General features: G+C 41.1%; 1 protein-coding gene across 2 annotated transcripts; it reads right to left on the minus strand.

The window, feature by feature from the left end:
- Positions 1-4992: 4992 nt before the first annotated feature.
- LOC147141829 (suppressor of tumorigenicity 7 protein-like) lies at positions 4993-23387 on the minus strand. Of its 2 annotated transcripts, none has more exons than XM_086040962.1 (15): positions 23199-23387; positions 22676-22758; positions 19328-19487; positions 19193-19247; positions 18977-19092; positions 18809-18887; positions 18289-18377; positions 17496-17596; positions 17272-17386; positions 17122-17194; positions 16937-17039; positions 11740-11890; positions 11130-11222; positions 10505-10644; positions 4993-7047 (listed from the first exon to the last, which is right to left on the minus strand). In XM_086040962.1, the coding sequence occupies exons 1-15, from the start codon at positions 23365-23367 to the stop codon at positions 6952-6954; spliced, it is 1623 nt and encodes a 540-aa protein (XP_085897088.1). In that variant the 5' UTR covers positions 23368-23387; the 3' UTR covers positions 4993-6951. The 2 variants fall into 2 exon arrangements, with proteins under 2 accessions (XP_085897088.1, XP_085897089.1); XM_086040963.1 differs by having other exon boundaries at positions 4993-7064.
- Positions 23388-25346: the final 1959 nt, after the last annotated feature.

A 25346-nucleotide genomic window follows, 5' to 3' on the forward strand; every position in this document is an offset into this window, starting at 1 on the left:
TACTAAATGAATGTGACAAAAAGCGGCAAAATGTGTAGCGTCAACATTTTTCCGGGGAAGGAGAGCCAATGTAAAGTGTGTGTCTGTGTGTGTTTTTTAGTGTTTTTTTTCCCTTTTTTTTTTACAACAGAGGCCAAAAAAATGACGTGCAAGGCAACGCAAAGAGAATGTAAATGATGAGGGATTGGGTTGTGTTTATTGTACAATAGCAAGGCAAACTCTATCTTGAAAAACAAAATGAAACATTGAAGTCTGCAAAAAAACAAAAAAAAAAAAACAATCAGCTTCAGGATGATGCTGCACAGATTTCCTAATTGGGAATAAAACGTCGCTAGGATATATTGACTGTGTTGGCAGTGTTTGAAGTAACAATTTAACATTATTAAATGTCATGTAAGTGTGACAATAATTTACTTTAAAGAAAAATGCAAAGGACAAAATGTCATCTTATTTAAAATATTGTTAAGTGTTAAAATGGGAAAACCACTGAAACGAGATATAATTCTTCAATTTAAGATTACATTTAAAAAAAAAAAAAAAAAAGAAACATGATTCTGAAACATCTACATTTGAATGTCTTGTATACAAATAGTCGGGTCTCTGGAGTGCCTGCTCACCCATCAAGTGTGAAATTACACCACCAAGTACTATATATTGTGAGTGAGCTGTCTGTTTATTAAAAAGTGCACATGAGCGGGCCGTTCTGAATTTTGAGGATTGTGACATCACAATTCAGCTAATTTACAAGGACTACACAGACTGACTCACTGAGGGCCATGGCTAAACCCTGAAAATGTCTTTGCAGCAAATATAGATTAGCATTAGCCAACAGCTTCAGCCTCTGATATGCGGCGCACACTTCTGTAAAGTTGTCACTTGCCCGACATGCCGACATCTTGCTTGACGTCACGAACTGCGACAATTTGTTGCCACTTTTACGGCACAATTTCAGAAACGTACAAGCTCAGAAAGGCTTCAACTGCAATTCAAAGCTCCCATATCGCATTCATAGCGCAGATGAATACGTTTTATATTTTGATGGCGTGACACTGGCTCACAGCCTTTTGGCGGTCCTGGCTGCCATCCGGGGAGGTATTTTCACCTCGGCAATGCAGACCTTCCTGTGTCTATATTAAACCTTGTTGATCCATCCTGTGTCACTCCTATTGGGAGCGTCTGCCCCCCTCTCCTCCCACTCAGCTACTACATGCCATGAATAGGATGGAGACAATGTGAGCACCTACAGTAGGTCGGGCCGTGCTAAATAAGTTCAGCGGGTTCAGTGTCAGGTGACTTTCCAGTGACATAGTCGACAGACGCCGCATAGCAACAGTGTGACAAAGTCAAGTGAATGACTGTCACTTTCAAACTTGGCTCTTAACTGTGACAAAAAAAGTTTTAAAAAATTAACCACTGTTGAAAATAACACATTGGACAATAAAAAGTGTACTCACACATATCTTTGAGGATGTGACACAAAAACGCATGGAGGAACCGTCTTATTTGACATCATCGTTGCTGTTGCGGAGTTAGGCGTATTGTACCGAGCAGCCTGGGCAGAAATGCGTGTACAGAGCGAAAGATGGACTACGGAGCTCATTTGCTGCGCTTCCTAGCTACCACGGGAACAATATGTAGCTTTTATGATAAAAGTCAAGATTTCAGCGTGAAAACATTGCTAACCAAAAAGCATAGTTGCCCAAGTAATATTTTTGAATTCCCCTCACCCAAAAAAAAAAAACCCACACACAATTTTTAGCAAGATCATTGGTATGTTGTATTGATTTGTAAACAGTATGGTAAGTTAAACATGATTTAGGCAATTGTGCTATTAGGCTAATGATATGCAGCTTTTATGGCAAAAGCAATCATTTATGTGGTAAAACATTTTTAGTCTAATAGTTTAATAATAACTACCTTGGCCGTATTTGAATATTTTCAGAAAACAAGAAAAACAATTTTTAGCAAGTATGTTGAATTTAACTCAACTTTTTTCATGAAATTCATCCCAAATCAAAGCGCTGTGTGTATTTGCTGTGAAAGCAGTAAAACGAATAAATCCGTCTCTTCTAAGGCACACAATGATTTAAGTGAGGGCTGTATGTGATGTCATGGGTGTAAGAAAGTTTAACAAAACTAAAATCAATCCCAGTAGACTATACAAAGAAGTATCTGGAATATTTCTTCATACTAAGCAAATGTTTAAAAAAAAAAAAGTGATTTACTTTCACAATAAACCCTTATATGAGCACGTCCGACGAGCCTCAAACACAAATTTATCATATGATAAATATCGACTGTATATGCTAACTGGGAGCAGTATTGTAAAATAAAGGAGTGTACATAGAGTAAATGAAAAAAAAATACCATGACGTAATTAGGCAAAAACGTGTTATACTTGTCAGTGGGTGCCGCCCATATGACCAAGCGCTAATGAAGACATTCATTTCAGCTGTAATTAGCTATACTAGCGACTGATGGTGAAGACATTGAATAATTATTGCATGACACCGTGTGATGCACAATAAAAGAGCATTTTGGGTTCCCTCATGTGGAAAAAGATACACAATCACGCAGTGTTCACCTTCAAACTAAGCCGAACACTGAAGAGGTTGATATTGAGCCGGTGTGAGTGACATCATCTGATGGCTTTCAAATAATCTTCTTGCTACACTACACATTTGCCTCCCAGTCAGTGGAAACAGGATTGGGTATAGAATCGAGTTCCGACGTCGGCCCCCTGCCCCGAGCTGGTTCAGGAAGAACATCATCAACGACCCAGCGAAGGCCCTGGCACAAGTCCAGGAGCTTTCCGCCCTTACGGCCAAGGACGCAATAGAAGTTGGGGATCCTAATGGCGCACCCCGGAGGTTTCTACTCCACTTACTTCCTGGTGTCGAAGAAGACGGGCGGATTTCGCCCAATCCTGGACCTGAGGGGTCTCAATTGTCATGTCAAGGTGTCGCCCTTCGATATGCCTACTATTGCCGATGTCTTACGGACAGTCGCCCAAGGGAAGTGATTCACTTCAATCGATCTGAAGGATGTCTACTTTCACGGCTTTTTGCGCCTCAACACAGGAGGCGGTTTCTAAGCTTAGCCTACAAAGGCCGTCACTGGCACTTCTGGGTGATTCCTTTCGGGCTCTCACTCTCTCTGAGGGTGTTCACTCGGTTTGTGAAGGCTGCGCTTTCTCCCCTGCAATCAGGAGTCCGTATCTTCGTCCATGCAATGCACCTCCTGTTCCCAAATGGGACCTTCGTGAGTTGCATGACCATGGTGCTGGTGTCACTCTGTGGCCGAACGCCAACGCCGAGATCCTGTCCGCCTCACATTTTAACCATCCTATTCGGCTCACACTTTTTGTGCCTCCGACTGGGAACGGTGGGGTCTATCCGGAGCTCTTGTGTCCTGTGAGGGCTCTGCGCTTTTATTTTTGACGGGACTGTGACCTTCCGTACATCTGCTCATTTTTTTGTTTCTTATGGGGTCCTTATCAAGAGCTCTGCCCTCTCCAAACAGCGCTTGTCTAAACTGATTCATGCATACCATTCGTCATTCTTTTCATGCGTCAGGGCGCCCCTTGCCATCGGTGGTGCGCGGTCATTCTACTAGGGGTTTTGCCACATCTTGAACCGCTCTGAAGCGGGTTCCCTTGGAGGGCATTTGTGTTGCTGCCTGTTGGTCATCACCTGGCACTTTTTCCAGATCTTATAGTGTGGATGTCACGACTTTAATCCATTAAGGACGGGAAGGCATAACCGCGATTCTACCCCTTAGAGCCGGGAGCGTTGTTGCGTCTTTTTACCCTTAAAGCCGGGAGAGCGTATACGTTATTTTCTATTATTTGATTTTCGGTCGCTTAACCAATGAAATGCAACAGAATAGACATGTGACGGTGTCGTGAGTCGTCGGAGGATATCAGGAATTTTTTCGAGCAGTAATGGCGGCACAATCGATCGCGGGAGCTCTGAAATGAGTAACGGCAGTGATATAGAAGACACGACTGTGGACTTAGAACCAGTAGAACCAGTCCAACTTGATATATGGTTAAGATATATATGTTTGTAGACAACGGCAATAGGTTTAAAAAAAACTTTGTTACAAAATAGAGGATTGTAGTTACCACTCGATTTTTTAAAACGAAAAATAGTGCTTCTCTTGAAGAACACTTTTTTTTCCCACTACTACTCTACGTGACTCAGTTGGACGCTGTAATATTAGTCATTTTTTGGGAGGATTAATAATATATATGCCTGTGAGCATTTTTGTGTATGATGTGTCTAAATGTGCTCCACTGTGTGTGTTCAAATAGGTATGCGTTGCTTTTAAAACCACAGCGATTGATGCTAACCATTAGCATGTCAATGATATTTTGCATTTTATATTTTTGTGCGTGATGAATTGTTCAATATTTGCCAAGCTGCTGCTTATTGTGAAGTGAGTTGAATAGAGTGTATTGTTTACAAAACAAAATCTAAAGTCAAAATATGTAGTTATTGGTAGTTTTCATCAGAAATGCTATTATTTTGAGTCAGGACGTTATAAGGGAGGCAATTTTGTGTCTTTCCACAAACTACCAGAAGAGAGGACATCAAGCTGGTTGCTGTTATGAGCTGTTTTTGTGAGTAGCACTCACCATGGAGGTGATGGAGTGACACAGATTTCACATGCTGTGGCAACAAGCGCAAACACTCCAGCAGCCTCAGACGGCCCTCGAAGGCACAAGTGTGCCCAGTGTGAACACGGCACCGATAAATTGGTCTAAAAGCCTCTGATGATGGTTCTGAAGTGTTATAATCACAATTATGAGCCAGGGCAAGCGGCAACTGGGTTGCACGGCGAATAGGAAGCCTTTCAACGCAACAAATACAACTAAACGTCCCGTTGAAAGATTTGTTGTTTCCGACTGGTAGATAAATGTGGTGTCATTGAAAAACAATAGGAAGCCCAGAATAACACCGGCATAATAAAAACACCCCAAAACAAATATTCGACTTTCACAGGCGTCATTTTATTGGGAGTTTTGTTTCAAGTGCTTTTCAAACATGAGAACAGTCTCCCGTCTCCAGCAAATACTTTTACATTTCTGCTTTGTCTTTTTTTATGAGCAAGCTTTAACACGTGGGCGTCATTTTTGTTTTGTGTCGTTTATCAACACCTTTCAACAACAATACAATTAAATTAATACCAGGTTAAGATTGTTTTAGGATGAGACTAAAAAAGGCACTTATCACTTTTGATTGTAACCAGCTATGCAATGATACAGAGCATGGTCGTGGACGCCAGAGCTGGGCATTTTACCCAAATTTCCCGGTCCGTTTAAATCCTTCTGCCTGCAGCCGGGGTACCCTTCCGCCGTCCGTCGAGCTGCCTTTTTGTCCGGCCGGAACAAATAGTAATTGCCTATAGGCCGGTCCGCCTAACATTTTAAACGGGTGTCCGTTTGCATTTCCGTCTACAAACTTCAGCTAACTTTCACTTGTATATTTGAAATGAGAAGACTCACCGTGGCATGGAAGCCTCACCGCGGCCAGACTAAATGCCTCTCTTTTTAGGTCCTTTTAAGATCTTTTGAGACATTTGAGGACCTCGGTCGCGGCCAACGGGAAACGGAAAAAGCGCCGCAGCCATTGAAGCCTCACCGCGAAAATAGACGATGACATAGACGGAAAAAACGGGCTTCTGACTTAATCTGTTTATTTTTTTAAGTTTCCCATCTATTGTTGATCACCGACAAAATGGGCGTCCGTCATAGGCGGGCAGACGGACTGGTACGTCACACATAGGCGGAATGCCCAGCTCTGGTGAACGCCTTGTGTCGACTACAACGTGCAAATGTAATTGTTGTCAGAAGATCTAGACAGATTTTCTCATGCTATTGAGTGAGACAGTCTTACTTTTGACTGGTACTTATGCTGTCATGAATTGGGAGGTTTAAACACAATTCAGAACTCGGCGCATTTTCATGCAGCTCACTTGAGTCAGGCCTCTTCTCAACCTTGGATTCATCACACAATAACAAAATCTCCCATACACATGGGGGAAAATGTGTTATGCTCTGATGAAGCACGGCTGAACTTTTTGGACATAATTCCAAAAGGTATGTTTGGTGCAAAGATAATGTTGACAACTATCAAATTTGGGAATTAAGAACAGTTCCAAATAGCAGTCAGTGTTAGCACAAATCCTTTAAGGTTCGATTGGAAGAGGGAAAACATTGTCATGAAAAGCCTACTAAAACATCTGAAATTTGGGGGAGGTTTAAGCCGAATCATTTTGAATGGTGGCAGGTGTGTGCTTGAATGTGTCTGATTCTGAACACAGCCTAATCCAAAGTAAAAAGGGGAGACCCAAAATGATCGCAACCCATATGACATTTGCACAACTGATGACGGAATTGTTTTGTTCTAGATTTTCTTTTTTTTTGGGCCAGTGTGTGGCGTGTGCGTGTTCAGGCGCACGCTTACTCAAGTAAATCAATCGCATAAATGATAGTCGATTCTAAAAAGATTGTTGGTAACTGCCCTACATTCCAATGACAATCTGCTGCTTTTCCAGAAGGACAGAGACATTTATTGATGTATTGCAATACAATACATGCTATTTTACCCCCTACCGAGAACCACATGGTTAAGTGCTGTGCCAAACGGAAAATGGCCATTTGTGGCTACATAAAATGTAGTAGTGGACAACAACTTATTGTACCACCGGCTAAAAAATGGCGCAAACCATTTCAAATTCCCCTCATGACAAATGAATGTAAATGTCGAGTTCTTAGACACGCTGCAGGCAGCTGGGAGAGCAAGAGTCTTAAGAGTGGTACTGACTGCTTTGTTGATACGACCCAGGCCAATATAATCAGTAACAATGCAGCAAGTAGACAGTAATGCTGAAGACAGGAGAGCAACTTTGTTTTTCCCATTCGGTGTGTGTATGTGTGTGTTGGGGTCAGATCCGAGTCAGTTGGTGCCAAAAACTGGACGGCATGAAGCTTTCCATCTTGTCCGCGAAGAATCCCAGTGGCGCGAAGAGTGTGCTGAAAAACTGGAAAGGGAGGAAAGCTGAGTGCCACTATATAACCTATACAAAGTGACATTAGAAATTAGGCTGGATTTACACAGCATGTCCAAGCGCCCAAATCTGATTTAATACCTACAGAAACTCACAAAAACTTGCACCAGTACACACTTTGCATTTTTATATTTGATTATATCTTTTCATAAGACAACACTGAAGAAATGCCACTTTGCTACAGTGTAGTCAGTGTACACCAGGTATGTCCAAAGTCTGGCCCGGGGGCCAAATGCGGCCCACGGTCAAATTTTATCCGGCTCGCACCCTCTGTCATAGAATTCATAACGTCTGGCCCGTAGCCTTGTTGACAAGTGTGTCAAATAAACTGTAAATGCAATTTCGCATTTACACATAAGAGGGCAGCAGCACTCTGTCCAACTCCATTCGCCTGTATAACCCTTTCCGGATAGTTTCTAAAATGGCCACAATGAATAAAAAAAGGGAAAGTTGACAGCGAGGGCCAAAAATGTAAGAAAAGGTGGAAATTGGGCTATTTTTCACTGAAATACGCAACAACTCTGTCTGCCACATTTTCAAGGAGAATGTTACCTATTTCCCTGTTTTTAAATCTAAAAGTTCACTGAACATTTATTTTCGACAATATGCCATGTTTCAAATTAACCCTGGCCTGTACTGGTGAATATGATATATATTTGACATATTTCCCTGTCATGGAATCAAAATGTTAAGAGAACATTTAAGTGCCAGTTGTTATTGATGTTTGAAATGTAATTTGCACTGGTGAATACTTATTTCCCTGTTTTAAATTTAAAAGTTCAGTGAACATTTATTTGCCAGTGATATGTCATGTTTCAAATGGACCAAAAGACATGTTTAAGAATCGTGAAATTGAAATAAAAAAGTCAAAAACAAAAGGCAGAGTGGTTTGCTAAAATGTGCTTGGATTTATTGGTGTTCCCTTTAAAGAAGAATGACAGGATAAATGGTCGCCCCCCGCATTTTCACCTCACCAAATTTGGCCCTCTTTGCAAAAGGTTTGGACACCCCTAGTGTACACCTTGTATAATAGTGTACATTTTATGAGGTTCCAAACTTAACTTCTAGCGACCATTATAAGAAAGCCTGAGAGCAATTGCACCAAATGTAACATGTTTGCTCCAAGTCACACCTGAGACCTTGGTTTTAACACTTATGAGTCACATAACACCAGGGAGGGAAAATGGTTAATTGGGCCAAATTTTGTTGTTTGTTTCACTTAGGGGTGCACTCACTTTTGTTGCTAGCACATTTAATGGCTGCGTGTTGAGTTCTCGAGAGTTGAGAGAAAATGTACACTGTCATACAATGTGTACTGTGAGTACTTTACATCATAGCAAATGGGGCTGGGTGACAGGGACACAATTTCATGTCTCAATATTCATGCCAGGTATCTCGATAACGATACAATAATAATATTACTACTTCAGTGAAACTAAGCATTTTTTAAAAAAAAGAAAAAAAATATCAATGCGGAAACTGCAGGTTTTTTTTAAATTAGAAGTGACAGTCATCAAATTAACTAAGCCAGCAATAAATTTAAAAAAAATATTGAATGTGCTTCAAAATAACATAAAAATTAATTATTTTATGCCACAACCAAAGTGTTTGTTAGCATATGTGTGAGTGTATTATCTGCATCAATGTGAGTGTTGTTTTGTCCATATATTTGTGGCTTTGACGAAGTTGATGCATTACGTAGCTTTAGTGCTATGACCCGCCGCATTGGGGACGATACTTCCAAACCTGACTTGGACCGGACCAACGCAAAATATAACCACTCACTCCCGAACTTTTGGCGATTCAATGTGTGGACTCCCTGCGATGTGAATTGTGCCGTCCAGGCTCGCCATACGATGTGTTGCATTATATCACTAATCCACAAAATGATAGTGTCTGTCAATGAACACACAAGTTACGAGAGAAATAGTACTTGGGCGATTATCATGAGGAAAGTGTGGATATAGTGAGAGACTCACTCTCATTCCATTGAATGGACTGGCAAGGTGTGGACTGCGTGTAAATTTTTACAAGCTTTGCTACTTTATTCACTGGTAAATATGAAATTACAAATATGATTGTGTGTTATTGTGAAACACAATATATGTGTCCTGTATACAGTATAGTGTATTTCTATGGCTTGACAGCACACAGCTGCCTCGTCTGCTTATGACACGGAAATGTGTGTGTGCTCATTCAGTGATTCAGTGGTAAAGTCAACATTACACTAAATATTTGTAAAACAAAAAAAACCCACTTCTAGCATTGAATGGAAAACAATCAAATGAAAAACAGCCGGTAACTGCATGTGTCTTCTTTTGCCGCCGCATTGTCAAGCCGCACACACAGTTGCACGCATGTCCGAACCTTGATAAACTGAAGACCCCTCCCTATATTGTTAATACATAATGTTTAAAAAAATACAGTTTATTATTGAGAGTGGTTGGAGGGGCATGGGAGACAGAAATGTTTAAATCTCATTTTAAAGCTGATGTTGAGTAGTATAGTTTGATCAGTAAGTCTGAATCCAAACTGATTAAACCAAGACATAAAGTAGCATTACATAGTAGTGCGATAACCATTAGGGTGGTAAAGGAGTGGAACATTTCCGGTACATTTCCATGTGAAATTAAGCGGGGGATTTTTGGAAGTATTTCAAATTGAAAACTTTCCATGGGAATTGAAAGTAATTTAATGGAAATGTATCGTATTGAATCAAATGTGATTCTCATAAGATCCAATTAAACTCTCATGGAAAATGTCCAACTTTTTGGAAATTACAAGCAACTTCTGCACTCGATTGGATAGGAGTAGGAGTTTAAGAAAAATGTGCTTTCCCTCAAAAACGGCAAAGAAGACCTTGTGTCTTTCCCAACCCCGCCGACCCCCTTTGGTGGTTTTCATGTACTTCATCTGAACATTTACACAAAGGCCAGCTTGCCAAACTTGAAATCCCATCTGCACGCTATCTTTTCTCAAAACAAAACCAAAAAAAAAAAAAAGAGAACTTGGTGTTCTCGGGGACTGTGTTTCGGCCTCACGTCGGTCGGACTAATAAACATGACAGCTGTGAAGTGAGATACCCGACAAACAACACCTTAGCTGTAAATAAACAGCACACGGAAGTCACGCACGCAGGCTTTTAATGCGCCTGTGTTTGCAATTGGCGGCCGGCGATACCTTCGCCTGGGCTCGAGCAAGAGCTTGTGTTGGCGGGGGAAACGCTTTACACTTTACGGGCCTATGACTCCCATGAGCCTGACAGTAATGCAAGGCGGTAATTACCGCAAGAGGCTCACGTTGCAAATAAGATTATTTAAACTCTTAAAAGAAAAATAGTGGGGGGTCAACCGGAGATAAGCTGAGGTAGTCGGGAGTAGCACTGGAAGAGCCTTTTAAGGCGAAGAACGTGAGACGTGCGGATACTTACTGCTTTGGCGAAGACGCCCATGAGCTCGGGAAACTGATGTGTTAGCATGGCCAGCATGGCGGTGAAAGAGCAAAGGCCCGCGGTGAAGAGGATGAAGAAAGGAAGCTCTTTCTTTGGGTACACCGACACCTCGTGGAATGCTGGAGGGTGACAAGATGGAGCCGTGGGGTAAAAAGCCACAAAAAAGAGGGTTCAATGGAGACATACTGTGGTACATTGACTTTCTACAAAGCTTGTAAATCAATTTACCCATGTATCAAATCAATTTTCCTGACTGAAATGAATTGAAATGCCATTAATCCGTTTCAGGTCCCGCAAAAAAAACATTTTTGGTTTCAAGTTGTTAATAAAGAAAAATAGCAATGTACTGTAAAATATACATATTAAAAAAATTACAATACAGCCTAAAAGAGAACGTAAACAAAGAAACTGGTTTCATAAAGTGCAAATCTAAGGAGCCTGAAGCCCGTCAGTGGTGAGTATTTCATTCAGCATGTAGCAGTTATAAGAAGCTAACTGAACCTCAGAGACACCCCGAAGACACAACTATTTGCATTCAAACAATTTAACAAGTCAATATGTCATTAATATGTCCTCTATCAAGGTGTTGCTGGCTTTTGCTTACATGGTAGCAGCTCCCGATCTGCCGTTTCTGTGCATCCTGGGTACGGGTAGAACAAGTGACCCTTCTCCAGTGGGTAGGGAATTATCCGGAAGGCTGCAAATACATACACAGTTCAAATAACTCACATTCTATACCTCACGTATGTAAAAATTTAAATAATAATAAAATAAATATCTAAGAAGTAACATTTGTGATACACATTCATAGTCAGCTAAAAATACATGTTAATTTCACAGTCGTTTGATACTGTACTATTTCTACTATAGGGTTTATGAAACAATAATGAAATAATGTCATTTAATTTTACCCCAACATGGTGCTTTTTCAGGAGGATTTTGTGAGTCTACTTATGACAGGAATGCCGCCCAAATTTCATGTTGCAAAGTGAAATAGAATTCTTGAGAAAAAAACAAATCCAAGCCGATGTTTTGGTCCAAGCCGATGTTTTGGTAGTTACGCCTTTGACTCCTACCAGGTGTCAATGTAGAATATTTGGTGACTGAGAAATACCACAAAATGTCAACTTCTATGGCCCTAAAGCAATAACGACAAAAAACAAAGCAATTTCTAATGAATAGTGGACAACAGAGGAAATGGAAGAGGTACTTACTGCCCTCCCATGTGCAGTGGAGAAGGTTTAAGGCGCCTTCGGCCCTCTTCCAGTGCTGCAGGTGGAAGAACGCGTATGCCACCGCCTCGCTGTCACCCCTCTTCAGGATGTGCTCCGGCGGCAGGATCAGGCTCTTCATTTCTAATAAGTACTAAACAAGAGGAACATGACATCAAATACATTAAATGTTCCTCAGGTGAGCTGCTGTTTCTAGACAAAAAAAAGGCTCAACGATGACTACATGTGATTTGCTTCCACGCTACTCAGTCACTCACCAGGGTTTCCCCGTTTTCATTTTATGACTCAAAATTTGGGACCAAACTAAGACAAATCCATTATGTATGTGTCATATCATCAACAGAGCACACATAAACTAGCAATAAAAACAATTGAAAAGCCACACACAGAAGGCCTAATCTGGTGCTACAGTCTTTTAAAAAGCAAAGCACCCAACTGTGAAAGTCTACATTCTTTTGGTGGCCTCCAATGGGATGATGCAATGTGCTTGCATATCACACTGATGTGACTTAGCTTAATAAAAGAAAAAAAAAAAGTCTTCCCTTTGTGGTTAAATGAATATCTTTAGTTTACCCCCCGCTCCCCGCCCCCAACTTCTTTTCTTCTGCCTCGCTGACTATATCCTATTGTGCAATTCCCTCTGGCAAACTCCCAGTAGACTAAAAACATACTTTGCTCATGTGAGGTATTTAGCAAGAGCCTTCTTTTTCGCAAGGCGGGAGGGTGAGGCTTCCCAAAGAGAGGTGTGTTATTGTTTCACTACAGTACAGCGAATCCGTGCATGTGTAACTTCCCACCACCCACCTTGTTGTAACTTTGCGCTAGTGACTCAGTCGGCTCACTAGGCCGACAAACGTAAACCGGATTCCACATGTAGAGATCAGCCGTCCGTATTAAAGACGTGCCCTGTAGACTTTGATGAACACGCCAGGCTCTATCTGTCATGTCTGTGGTTTCCAGTGTGGCAGGACTCCATGTCAAACAAAACCCGCATTGCAAGCCCCCAGCCCCTCCACCACGGGGCTAGATTCCCGGGCGGCCAGCTTCACAGCGCTCCGGATCTCAGACACTTTGGGAAGGTTACCCCCTCGCCCCTTCCCGAGCTAATCCTGTCTAATCCCCTCCCATGGTCACAGGCTCATCCAGCCAACCCGGGCGGCCATGCGGCCCACGCTTGGTCATCTCCTCCTCCGTTTACCATCTGACTCTCGTTCATCCATGTCAGATGCGTCCTTTCGCCTTGATTTATTACCCTACAGGAGTCCCATATCCGAAGAACCAAAGCAGAGCCTCCGAAGTCCAACACCCCCAAAAATCCAACAACACTTGAGTTCATCTAGGAAACTAAGCGTCAAACTAAACTATTGTCGTGTTACAGCAGTAAATCTCACCAAGATTGCAGAAGCGAGTCTCTTAAGTAGCAACTTCACAAATATTTTGCTTTTCCTTTGACTTTTTGGTGTTTTTTGTGATGCCTCGGCAAACAGTGACGAAAAAGAATCTAAATTGTCCATTGGTGTGATTGTGACTGTGAATAGTTATATATATGCCGAGTGATTGGCTTATGTCCAGTGTGTACCAAGATTCTCTCAAAAGTACTCAAAAGGGATAGACTCTTAAGAACTCAGAGTAAAAAGTAACTTAAGTAATTTTTAACTTAACTAAAAATAAAAAAAATGGGGCTAAAATCAGTCCTTCTCAGGTAGAAAACAACTGAGAAACACTGGCTTAAATAGTTTACGCATGGCCAAAACTAGAGCTGAACAATTCAATCAAATCCTATTTGGGAAAACAAACAAACAACGATACCAAGAGGGAAAAAAAACCCGTGCTTATATATAACCTTTATAACCTCTTATTTCTTTGCTTGTAAATGTTTTTAAAGTAATCTGTTAATGTGTTTACATAGTGTCATTGTACATTCGTTTAATACCTTGCGCATGCTGCTTCTGTTTTCCGTGCTTTGCTGATGAATGCCGTTAACTCTTCTGCTTGTAAATGCTTGAAGGTGTTGTGTCTTTGCTTGTGTGAAGCACATTGATTGGCCTTGCGTATGAAATAGGATATATAAATCAAGCTGGCTTGCCTGAGTTCAAAACAACGCCCTGTATAATAGATCTGATATTGTTTCTTGTAATACAGATACATTTATTGTTTGTGTTAACAATAATACATCATAAAACTGCAATCGCAATATTGAGAGGGAAAAGAAAAAAAAGCATCACAATTCCGCTATTTTTAAAAATCGTTCAAGCCCTAGCCGAAACGAAAAGAAAAGGCCACCGCGCTCAATGCACATGGCCCAAGATTGATCATTGAGAGAGGCTCAGCTGTCCCTGCTTGCATTCCACAGCATTAAACCTGGTGACACCTCAGTTCTCTGCAGTGGCCTACACCCCAGCCCTCCCTCGCTTCTCTTGTTCTCAGATCTGCCTCTTCGCTCACTGTCGCCTCTTTGATGAAGGGATTGAGTTTCATGTGCTCTCCTTTTATCCCCGGGCCCTTCTAAGCCCGGAGCATAACTCATAAGCCGCCTTCTGACTCTAATCTGCAGCCTCTTTTACAATGGAACACGCCAAGGAACAATGGCATCGGGGCATGTAATTGGCTCTTTATGACTCGTAATACACACGCAAAAGTGAATTGCGTAGGTTGACTAAACACATCGGTATAAAGTGGCTGCAGAGAACTGTCCTAAAGCAAAAACCTTTGGTCTTAACTCGATCCGTCTTTATCCCGACCGCCGGCCTGATACCCCACGTGCATGACGAGCGAAGAAATGGCCAATCTTTCGGAGGTAAACGCATGTGAGCTTTTGAATCCGGACGGGAGACTGTCCGCCGCAATGAGGTGACAGAAGAAACTGTCAACCAAAGTGGAGCAAACTAACAAGGTAGATGAGGAGCTGAATAGCAAAGGCTTTGGAGACCAATGTAATGCAAAGCAGAGTAGTGTAGCCAGGACACTTTATCAACTAAATCAACAAGCCGCAGGATGGCAGCTCCCAAACCACACAGACAAACCCTGGCTGATTGAAATGGTTGGAGGGAAGAAAAGATGAAGGAAATACAGAGAAAACAGCATCCTTTAGAAGACAAATACTTTTTGCGGTGTGACCCGGACGCCTTGTGTCGAGACAGCCTTTAAAATCATTACAATTCTCATTTTGACGTAAAACACTCTTTGGGAGTTTAAAAAAGACAAGTCAACAAAGTCAACAGAGGGTTTGAGCGGGACCTATTATGCACTACTCTCCGGAATTTATTCCTGGGTGTCTAAATAGCCCGTCTGTGACAAGCTTTTCGCAAAATACCCCAAGAAGCAAGAATGACTTTGTTCCCTGGATGACGGGAGCGGCGCTTGGGGATTGAGAAGAGATAAGCGGCAACTACTGCGATTGGAAAGCAGAGCAAGCATAGACTGTAAAAGCATGATTGTATTTGCCACCAAATTACAATTGTCGATTAGCATGCCCTGTGATTGACTAGCAACCAGTTCACGGTGGTCCTGCTTCTCTCAACTCAAGTCAGCTGGGCCAGGCTTCATTTACCTGAGACCGTAATGAGGACAAGCGCTACAGAAACTGGACGGATGGGCCCTGTGATTAATTGGTGCCCAGTCCAGGTAGGGCTCCCGATCGCCAATCGTCAGTGGTGAGAGGCTCCAAGTCATTCACAACACAAATGAAGACAAGTAGGATAGAATGTTGATCGATCTGACTTGAGCGGGATGTCCCTTAGTGTTCTGAATTCCTGTTTCCATACAAATGAGCAGAATCAAGCTGAGCAGAGGGGTTGTCCCGCAGCTGACATCAAATACTGATACTATAAGTTAGGGCTGAACAATTATAAAAAATAATCAAACCGCAATTTTTCTCCTCAATACTGCGATTTAATGTATGATTACTTTTTAAAGGTCCTTTTGCCATGTATTTTATTTGACCAAGCAAGCAATAAATTAACCTTTATTACAATAGACACCATCAGATGTATTAAACATAATGGTTTTGGAACCATGAATTAATATGCAAAAAAAGTATATTTATCGACTTCAAATAGACTTGTTAACTTACTAGATGTCTTGCAGTCTTTTTAGCGTTCACTACGGCAACTTCACAAAAAGTAATTAACTCGTAAATCAGATTAGAACAATAATTCAAACAGATCTGTAGCTCTGTTATCACTTCAACTTTTGGACTGACCAAAATGAAGTCCTTTTTTTTCGTTCCAAAATTGCAGTCTTTGCGATTTGAAAACGGCATTGTACTACATTAACGTGACGATTTGAATTTGAATAATCGTTCAGCCCTACTGTTCGTTATCTGCATCTGAAACGCATGCGTTTTATTATGCAGTTCAACAGCTAAAGATGCCAAAGGGGTCGTTTTGCAAAGTCGACACGGGTCTGGCAGTTCAGTCTCTGCCGGGCTTGAGCAGGTGACGAGAGGGGGATGAGGGAACATGAGAGGCCAAGAAACGAGATGAGGGTGTCTGATGAGAGGCCTGTGGGCTCACAGTGCTAGGGGGTGGAAAGATGATGATGAGGGTCCTCACAATAAAATCAAAGGTTGGATCAAAGCGCCACAGTGACGTCTCTAATCCCCCAAACGCCCTCACCCAACGCACACAAACACACCGATTACCTATCTCTCACTCAGATATGACCTCCGACCTATGAAACCACGCCTTGGTACACTAACGAGACCATTCGCCAGTTTATATGAAAGAGAGGCAAGGATCCAGTATCATGAACTCATGTGCACATCCAATAAAAGTCTAATCGATCAGCAGCGATGCATTGTGCAGCAAACTTGTCAAACACATTCAGTTTAAGAAATCATCAGTCAGAGCTGTGCAAGAGTGAATCGCCGAAGTGGTGTACTGCCCTGTGGACTTTGACTTTGTACTGCCCTCTGCTGGAGCGCTGGTAGTAATTGCAGAGGGAATGATAGCTCTATTGCTGTTTACAAGGTGTATTCGTTTATGGAGTTTTGTTCCTACGGGGATTACAAATTTGTACGTACGTCAGAATGTCACTGTGACTATAACTTTATTCCTACATTAGTGATGGACTACGGCCGTTCGTGACAAACTCTGGTCATGTTGCCGCCACAGGAATGGAACTCGGTCACAAACTGAAGGCGCACTGGCTGGACGACATGACAGTGTGGACCACTGACCTTGGGCACGTGCGGATTGAACTCCACGGCTCTGTGAATGGCCTCCACAGCGTTCATCTCGGCGGTGCTGAGCCCCCGCCGCGACGCTGCCTCTGGGGAGAACCTGATGAAACAAAAAGCATGAATGTGACACTAACGGTTTTTGAATGTTTTTATTGCTCGCCGTGACCGGGAAGGAGACGTACTTATCTGACACGGCTCGCGCTTTCAGCAGGGCAGACGTGTAACATATAGTGGCCGATTTCGGGAGGCTGATGTCTAACGGTGGAAGCAGAGAGGACATAAATGGACTGATGAGATAACGGAGATGCCACTCGGCTGCAGTGCGGTCGTACCGTCGTATTTGGCGAGGACAGCCTGGACATCGGCGTACGCCTGCAGCTCAAGGAGCGCCTCCAGGAGGTTTTCATGTATATTTAACATCCCTAACAACGGGAACTCCTTCATTAACTGTCGGGGGATACAAATGAACCAAAACAAGCATTGTTCTTTGATACAGCTCTTGTATTGGATGTCTTGTACACTACCTGATGTTGTGAATGTTGTGTTGTCCACTTACATCTCTCATCATTTTCACGGCTTCTTTGATGCGTCCGAGCTTGCGCGCGCACATGGCCAGTCTGCGTTTAATGTAAACCAGCAGGTTGATGTCTTTACCTGCTGCAAAAATTCATGTTCAATGATATATTTTGGTGAAACCACTTCAGATTCACAGAATTTGACTTTTACTGCTTGTATTAAAATAGTTGAATCTTGGGAATTATTCTGTTTGAATTCTTATTCCACAATTGCAATATTAGTTAGAGTACCGTGCCGTGCTTTCTTGTGTTGACACATACAATGTATTCTTACATTCTTGGGAAAAAAAAGGGTTTTAGTTCACCTTTAAGACTGAAGACCACAGTGGCATTTTTACTTCCATACAAATGATGTCATTGCTGTAGAGATCAGATCAACTGATCTTCTACAGCAAAAGGACCAGTGCAATTCACTGACTTGGTGATGAAGTGGTGCCCCCACGAGTGAAAAATAAAAATGACGCTTTTACTGTCTGTCCGTGGGTCATGTTTCTCTTCAGACTGTGGACTACTTGAGGACAAGTAGCCACTCGCCTGGTTGCAACTCCTTGGTCGTCATGGTAACGAAAGCTCATTGGTCCCGTTGGATAAGAGTCTGGGGTGAGCAGTGGGTTATTTGCATGAGACAGGAGCACCCTCCTCAAACTAAGTGATTTAAAATTCAATGTGGTGTTGAAAAAAGGAAAGTGGAACAAAACAGAGCAATCCATTCAAATAATGATGAATGAACATGTTATAATTCTACGCACAATTATGTTCACGTCCATTTCTTACCGATGCTCAAAGCTTTTTTAAAGAGGCGCTCGGCTTCCGTGATTGTTGTGGCTTCCTCTTCGGCGAGAAGCACATAGGCTGCAGCACATCTGCAGAAAAAGAAAAGGTTTCAGTCGATTACTTTTTTATTTTTTTTTATTTATGACAATCGCATTTCCTCAAATAGCAGCCATCCCTCAAATAATTTCTGTGTCACTCTGTCACAACAATCAGGGGAAAAAAAACGGGGAAGTAACCATATTCACCTCTATTACTCGGACGCCGATGCCAAGGCGCTCACCCCTGAGTCCATTTAAATTATGTTGCTAACCAAAACAGTAGCATAGAAGCACCTGAAGGTCATATTAATTCAGGTGTAAAGTTGTAAACAAGAGTTGAAAAATCGATTCTACATAATAACGGCAAGAGCGTGCTAGTATATGGTCCCTCCACAATGTTGTGTGGTTCCGCCTTCATACGAATAAAGGCCACCCCTCAGCTGCTGTACATAACACCCATACAATTTAGAAGTAGGACTCACTCATGGTTCAACTCTATGGCCTGGTAAGCTGCTCTAATCCTGGCTTGAGGATTTCTCTCCCTCCAGGCCTTCTGCATGACTGTAGGGACAAAAAGAAATTCATATCACAGCACACTCAATTAGTCACTTGTGGGTGCTTGCGCGTGCGTAAGAATGTTTGCCACTCACCCGAATCCTCCGGCCTGAACTGTTGCGTGTCTCCTGTGAAAAAAGTCTGATGGTCTTGAGCCGACAAGTTCATGTCGTAGTACGTCAGCGGTTCTTTTCCCGTCACCCATGTGTACCTGAGTACCACAGAAAAAAAAAATAGGAAAAAAATACATAAACCGATCAAAAAAAAAAAATCAGGATAAATACGCAGTAGCTAGAATATTTTTTCTTTACCTGTTGTATTCGGCTCCTCGGAACAGGTTCAAAGGATTCCTCCAGACTTTACACTCTACGAAGAGGAACACATCAATACTATTAGTAGGGTGAGTATTACAGATGTTACTGTATAAATATGTGTGTGTTTGTTACCTGACACGCTGGGTCTAGGCTCTGCCTCCCCGTTGACAGACGAGAAGAGGCCTGTGGCGGAGCTGCTCTCCACTCCGCCGAGGAGGGGACGCAGGTGGCTCACAGAGACCTGCTCGATGAAGGACGTGCCGTACTTCCGGAAGTACCACCACTCAAATATCTGCGATGGGGAACATTATTATCATGCCATTAAATATTAGCGGTTTGGGTGTTCCCAATTTTGCACATTGTTCTTTTTTAACCTCTGTTCCATGATTGGGTGAATTATCTCTGCTATTTGCTATTTTTGTACTCAGTCCAAAGCAATTAAAGTATTACCTCGGCACCATCTGGTGGAATCTTGATGCCATTGTTCAGGTAAAGTGCCTATTTTGTTCTGCGTTTGAGCTGCAGTCTAAAGTGAAACTGAAAGTATGTTTATGCCTCTCTCCCATTGCAGCAACTGATAGTATCCGGTACAATCTACTTGGCTGTGACAATTTGCCAGCATTTCCTAACATGTATGTGAGTAAATGCCAAAAGGTGAGTTTAATGACCTCATGCCACCGCACAAAGAGCAACGAGACCAAACCCCAAATAACTTCACAATTGCAAAAAATAAAAATACAGTCGGCGACTCAGACACACATAACTGGCGATTATTATGATAAGATTATAATAATGCAAAGAGCAGAAACGGGTGAGACATAAAGGAGAAAATGTGGATTATCGGAGGGATTGACTTCAACTGCACCTGTGCATTTCAGTAGATTCTCCTCGCATTGCTGTCAGCCACACAATTTTGTAATACACATTACAATAATGTATACACTGTACTGATACAGCTTGGTAATGGCCGGCTGAATGTTGCTTTGTGGCCTACCTGGAAATGTAGATTTTGCTCTCAAAGCGCTCATTCATCTTAGATTTCAATTTTGTGTCTCAGCAAAACTAGTGGCCAACAGTAAGCCTCTCAAAAAAACTAGTCTCAGAAACCCCCGCACACTGTGCAACTGTTAGTTAGGTTTGGCTGCATTGTTAGGTGTTCAGTGGGCCTAAATAACATTTGGGTAAAGTGCAAGTGTGGATATTTCTTTGCCCATACAATATGTGATGTCAAGTGAGTTTGTAGTAGCGTGTAATTTAGCCCAGTAAACTAGCTAATAGGGGTGGGCGAAAATATCTTGATATTTTTTCAAAAAACTCGATAACGTTAATTTGACGATATTCTACAAAAAATATTTTAAATCTGCACTTGCTTCACAGCCCAATTGTGGATAGACAGCGTTTGGAACAACATCTTTTTTAAATTTCTAAATACAGCTTCTGCAAAACAATGATATTCTACGACAATATTTAACAATAAAGAACAAAAAAATGATGTATGGACTTACATTGATTTTTGGGAATATTTATGTCATTGAAATGTCTCTGCTGTTATTCCATAATGATGTGACATTTTGAGCTGCAGTAAGTACTGGTGTACCACTGCCAACTACTAGAGCAATCAGAAGGAGAAAAGGGTGTTAACTACAGCAATCGGAATGGGAAATAAATGTACTCGATATGTGACGTGTGATGAAGTGTCACTCAGCGAGAGAAAAAAAAAGATGTCGTCATGACAACACCAGTTCTCATATATTGGTCACCGTATTCTGAATTAAGTTGAATAACAAAACTGCAATTTATCGAAATTTTCCCACTCATTCATCGCTGTGATATGGAGACTTGTGACTTTATTCATGTTTGGGTGTTTGTGCATCAAACTCCTCAGGAATACAGGCTAGTTATGAATGATGCGGACTACAAGCGTGTAAACTGAATGTTAACCGATCATCCAGGATGTCACGTTTGACTTGCTCGCTAAAGTACTGAGTGTGTGTGTGCGTGAGTGAGTGCGTGCGTGCGTTTATATTTGTTGGTTCAACTCGGCGACTGTTTCCTGAGTGTGTGTGCTTAAGCTTTTGTTTAGCGTGCTTGCGCGGTCGCCAAGTTTTCCTCGTAACCCATATGGCTCGTGGTGCAACAGAATTGCTCTTCGATGTGACCGTTTTGGCACATCTAACAATGTTATTCCCAACAACGTCAGTCTTGTCAAGCCCAAACCATTTACAGACTACGGACGACGTGGACTCGCGCCGTGCTATTATTCCCCGCTGGACACTCCTCCATACTTGAAACATAGCTCGCTGCAGTGCGGACAGAGTCACGTGACCGGGTCCTGCCCGCTGATTCGGTGAATGATTATCACTTCCTCCTCCTCTGCCGTCAATGCACACTGATTTTCAGCATTTCCTCGAACTTTGCGGCCGTCGGCTCACTCGCTTCTGAGGCAGTATCAATACTCGATCATGTAAAATTACACAACGTGAAAGCAAGATTAACGATGATATCGATGACGACACACATCGCCCACCTCTACTAGCTAATACTATTGATGAGCCTCCTGTAAAGCTAGTTTGTGGTAAATACACAAACACAAAATACACAAAATTACGTTTGATAATGCATTTATCGTTGAGAGACCTTATTTAATTTAAAATTGTCAAAATCCTCTGCATTTCAAACTCTGAGCAGCAGGCTTATAATAGTTTTGTAATTTCCATTATGGTTAGTTTTTATTGCCTTTTGATTTTTTTTACATTTAGTATTAATTAGTTTTCAGAGTGGGTTTATACTTTTTCATTTGTTTTAGTTTTTGCTTCATTTTAGTTTCGTTTTGTTCGTTTTAGTATTAGTTTTTGCGTGTGTGTATTTCTTAAAAAAACATCACCTTAAGTATTGTGTTGAAAGAAATAAACAAAAAAATGTTATTTTAAAAACATTTTAAAAATAACCATCAACAAATCAAATACAGGTACTGTTTAACAGTCCACAGACTTTGAAGTACAATAAGTGCAGTGCACAATGCTACTTCTGAAGGTATCGCATCACAACTCTATTATCTTAAATAAAGCTACGATGGTCTCGCTTTCCATCCCTTGTTTGCCAACTTCTAAAGCCGCAATGAGAGATTATTTTCTAAAACCGCCCAGCCTTCATTTGCATATATTGATAGGTAGTAAATTACAGACAGACTTGTTACAAAAAATCCATCATTTATCCACCTTTGACATCAAACCCAGAAAACGGCTTAAAATACAAGTTGGTAAATGACCATCACACAGGACATTTTGTAGTGTATAGAAGTTATAACAAAAATAAATCCAGTGTGACCTATTTTATGACGTACATACGTAGTACATAGTAGTGGTAAACAACATTACTGCAGCACACAGAGAACATCTTGAAAACGTATGACTACAACGTTTGGCTGTATACTGCTACGCTACTATATACATAAAACAACAATAATAATTTTTAACTCACAAGGATGAGTCCAGAGATGAGGGAAGAAGTCCCAGTGAGAGCCACGTAGAACTTGGGGGTCAGCGTATTCAAAAACAGCGACGCTGAAACAGCAAGTTCAGACAGGTCACGTTAGTGACCAAAAAAACACAAACAAAAAACAAACACACACACACCAACATATTTAGACAGATAAATAGGTATACACAACGCTATGATAGACAACTACAGTAACACCATTCATAATAATAATGTAATGTAATAATAATCCATAATTAAATACGTTGAGATAAGAGTAATCAACTACATGTCAGTCAATTATAATGAATACAGACTAGAGAAAATGTACATTAAGGAGTGTCACGAAATTCGTGTCATTATCTTCAAAGCAAAACTAAGCTCTGAAAGCAAACCAGAAAGCAAGAGCGAAAGCAACAAAGTGCAAAACAAGCAGGTGTCAAAATCCTGCAACGTCTGTGTGAGGGCAGCTAGCACAGGCTAGCGGAAGGCTAACAAAAGCTAACGAGCAGAGGCGTCCATTCACCCGAAGTGAGGCTCTCCTGCAGTTTGAGCGGGCTCCACAACACGTAGATCATGATGAGCACCATGCCGAACCACACGAAGCACACGTAAGTCCACGACCACGAGAGCCACGACTTTAATTTGTCTGTGAAACCGGGAGATTGGGGATTACTGCCAGTGGAGTCCTCCATGTTTTCTCCCCCCTCCCCGGATGTCTGTAAACATACGAGTCACGTGACCAGAAATAAAGACGTCATTTCTTTTTTTTTGGTTTGATTTAAATTTTTATTTTACTTTTTTTTTTTTTTTTAATGGTGCTGAACAAAAAGCGAAACCGTTTGGTCGATTTAAAAAAGAATGAATGAAAAAAGAAAGAAAACTACTGTATATTTTCAGAGGATCTATGTTTTTTTATTTCTAGATTTTAAATATATTATTTAAACAATCAAAAATCAATACAAAATATTTTGATTCAGTCAATACATCTTTGATTAATCTCAATAATATAAAATAAGAAATAAAATATTCAATAATATGGTGTTATAATTCTAGATGTTCCATTATTTTTTCTTAGTTTAAAAAAAATTATAGCCAATTTTCTGTCAACAAATTATAGAAAAATTATTATGAGCCTACAGCACATGTGATCTGTAACATCTGTGCGTCATCTTCCACACCACTTATCCAGTACAGGGTCGCAAAATGATGCTGAAGGCCATCGCAGCTGACTTCGGGCGAAAGGCAGACTTCATCCTGAACTGGTCGCCAGACAGTCGCAGGACACAGACAGACACCGTTACTGAGCAGGAACCAATTCCAAGCTGCCTGCACACAACTCAGGTGGTTGTACCACTACGCTATCAGTGACTCTGGTCTGCAACAAATACAGGTAAATGGTCTAGAAAACAACATACATTGATGTGAAATTGTTTACCGTATAATATAATATATTTCCAAATGTTTTTGGTGTTTTTTCTTTTAAATAAAAAAAATACATAGAAATACATTTTATTTAAAACAGCAATATTGCACACAAAACACAAAATCCCTAACAAATCAAATTAAAGGAAACACATTGATCTCAATTTGAAAACTAGCTTTGCTAAGCTTTTTTCAAGCTATTCACATATGCAGTCTCAAATATAAGCTAAAAGGTTACAAAATATTCCAACCAATAATCAAATTCGGAATATCTTGTATATATATTTACATATAAAGAATACATTTCTAAAAACTAATTAGGAAATAAAATAATGAATAATTTAATTATATCAGCTGTGGTGGTCCAGAAATGACATTTAAACACAAAAAGCAGCAACACATCCAAATTCAGTTATTAGGTCGAATCCACGTCAAAATAATTGAATACCCTATTGTATTCTACAGGTATTTGTATTCCATTTGGCAGAACGCGTGAAATGTATGAGCCCCTTGAGGTGGTACTTCCTGAAAAACTGCACCCAAGGAAATGTCACCAAGATGTGCTGTTACCTACAGCCAGCTGGTGGGGCTATTGCATCTTTAATACAGCCACTCGAAAAGAAGTAGTAGTTGACTTTTATGCCACTCGCTCCATTCGCCCCAACCCTCCCATCTCCTTGCTGTAGTCACAGATGGAAATTAACTTTTGAGATCATAATATAGAGATTGTGCACATATAAATAATTATTGAATCCCCTGCTGAGTACGTAAGTTTGAAGAAATCTCATTCTCTCATTTAGTCTGCACTATATTGTTTGTTGATCATTGTAAGAATATCAGTCAAGAATCCATGATACGTATTTGATCCCCAAAGAAAACATAAATAAACTAAGTAACCCTTTCTGGCAAGCAAAGCAATGAAACGAGATTTTGGCCAGAATCTCTCAAAATCCTTCAATTATCTTGGCTGCTACTTGGAACCTCCAAGCTTCAGCTCCCCCACAGGTTGTCTGTTGGGTTGAGATCTTAGGCTGCCTTAATATTCTTCAACTTGAGCCACTCTTTTATTGCCCGACAGTGTATTTGTGTCTTGGGGATGCTGAAAGACCAATACGCAACTCATCTTTAGCATTCTTGTAAAGAAAAATAGGTTTTCATACAAGACTTCCCATTCATCGGCTCCATAACATCACATTTCTCTCTCTGATGGTCACACTCATGTTTTCTTCCCCTCCAAACTTAATGGGTG

Source organism: Filicampus tigris, chromosome 9, assembly GCF_054856515.1.
Source record: "Filicampus tigris isolate MCC_2025a chromosome 9, RoL_Ftig_1.0, whole genome shotgun sequence".
Classification (NCBI taxonomy): domain Eukaryota; kingdom Metazoa; phylum Chordata; class Actinopteri; order Syngnathiformes; family Syngnathidae; genus Filicampus; species Filicampus tigris.

Bases quoted from the DNA above. Each gene is read 5' to 3' on its own strand.
- LOC147141829 (XM_086040963.1), bottom strand. From the start codon at position 23,367: ATGGAGGACTCCACTGGCAGTAATCCCCAATCTCCCGGTTTCACAGAC. The intron at 19,248-19,327 runs GTAACAAACACA...TCCTCTTCGTAG, and splicing joins GCCTAGACCCAGCGTGTCAG to AGTGTAAAGTCTGGAGGAAT. The intron at 17,195-17,271 runs GTACGACCGCAC...TTCCACCGTTAG, and splicing joins TGTCCTCGCCAAATACGACG to ACATCAGCCTCCCGAAATCG.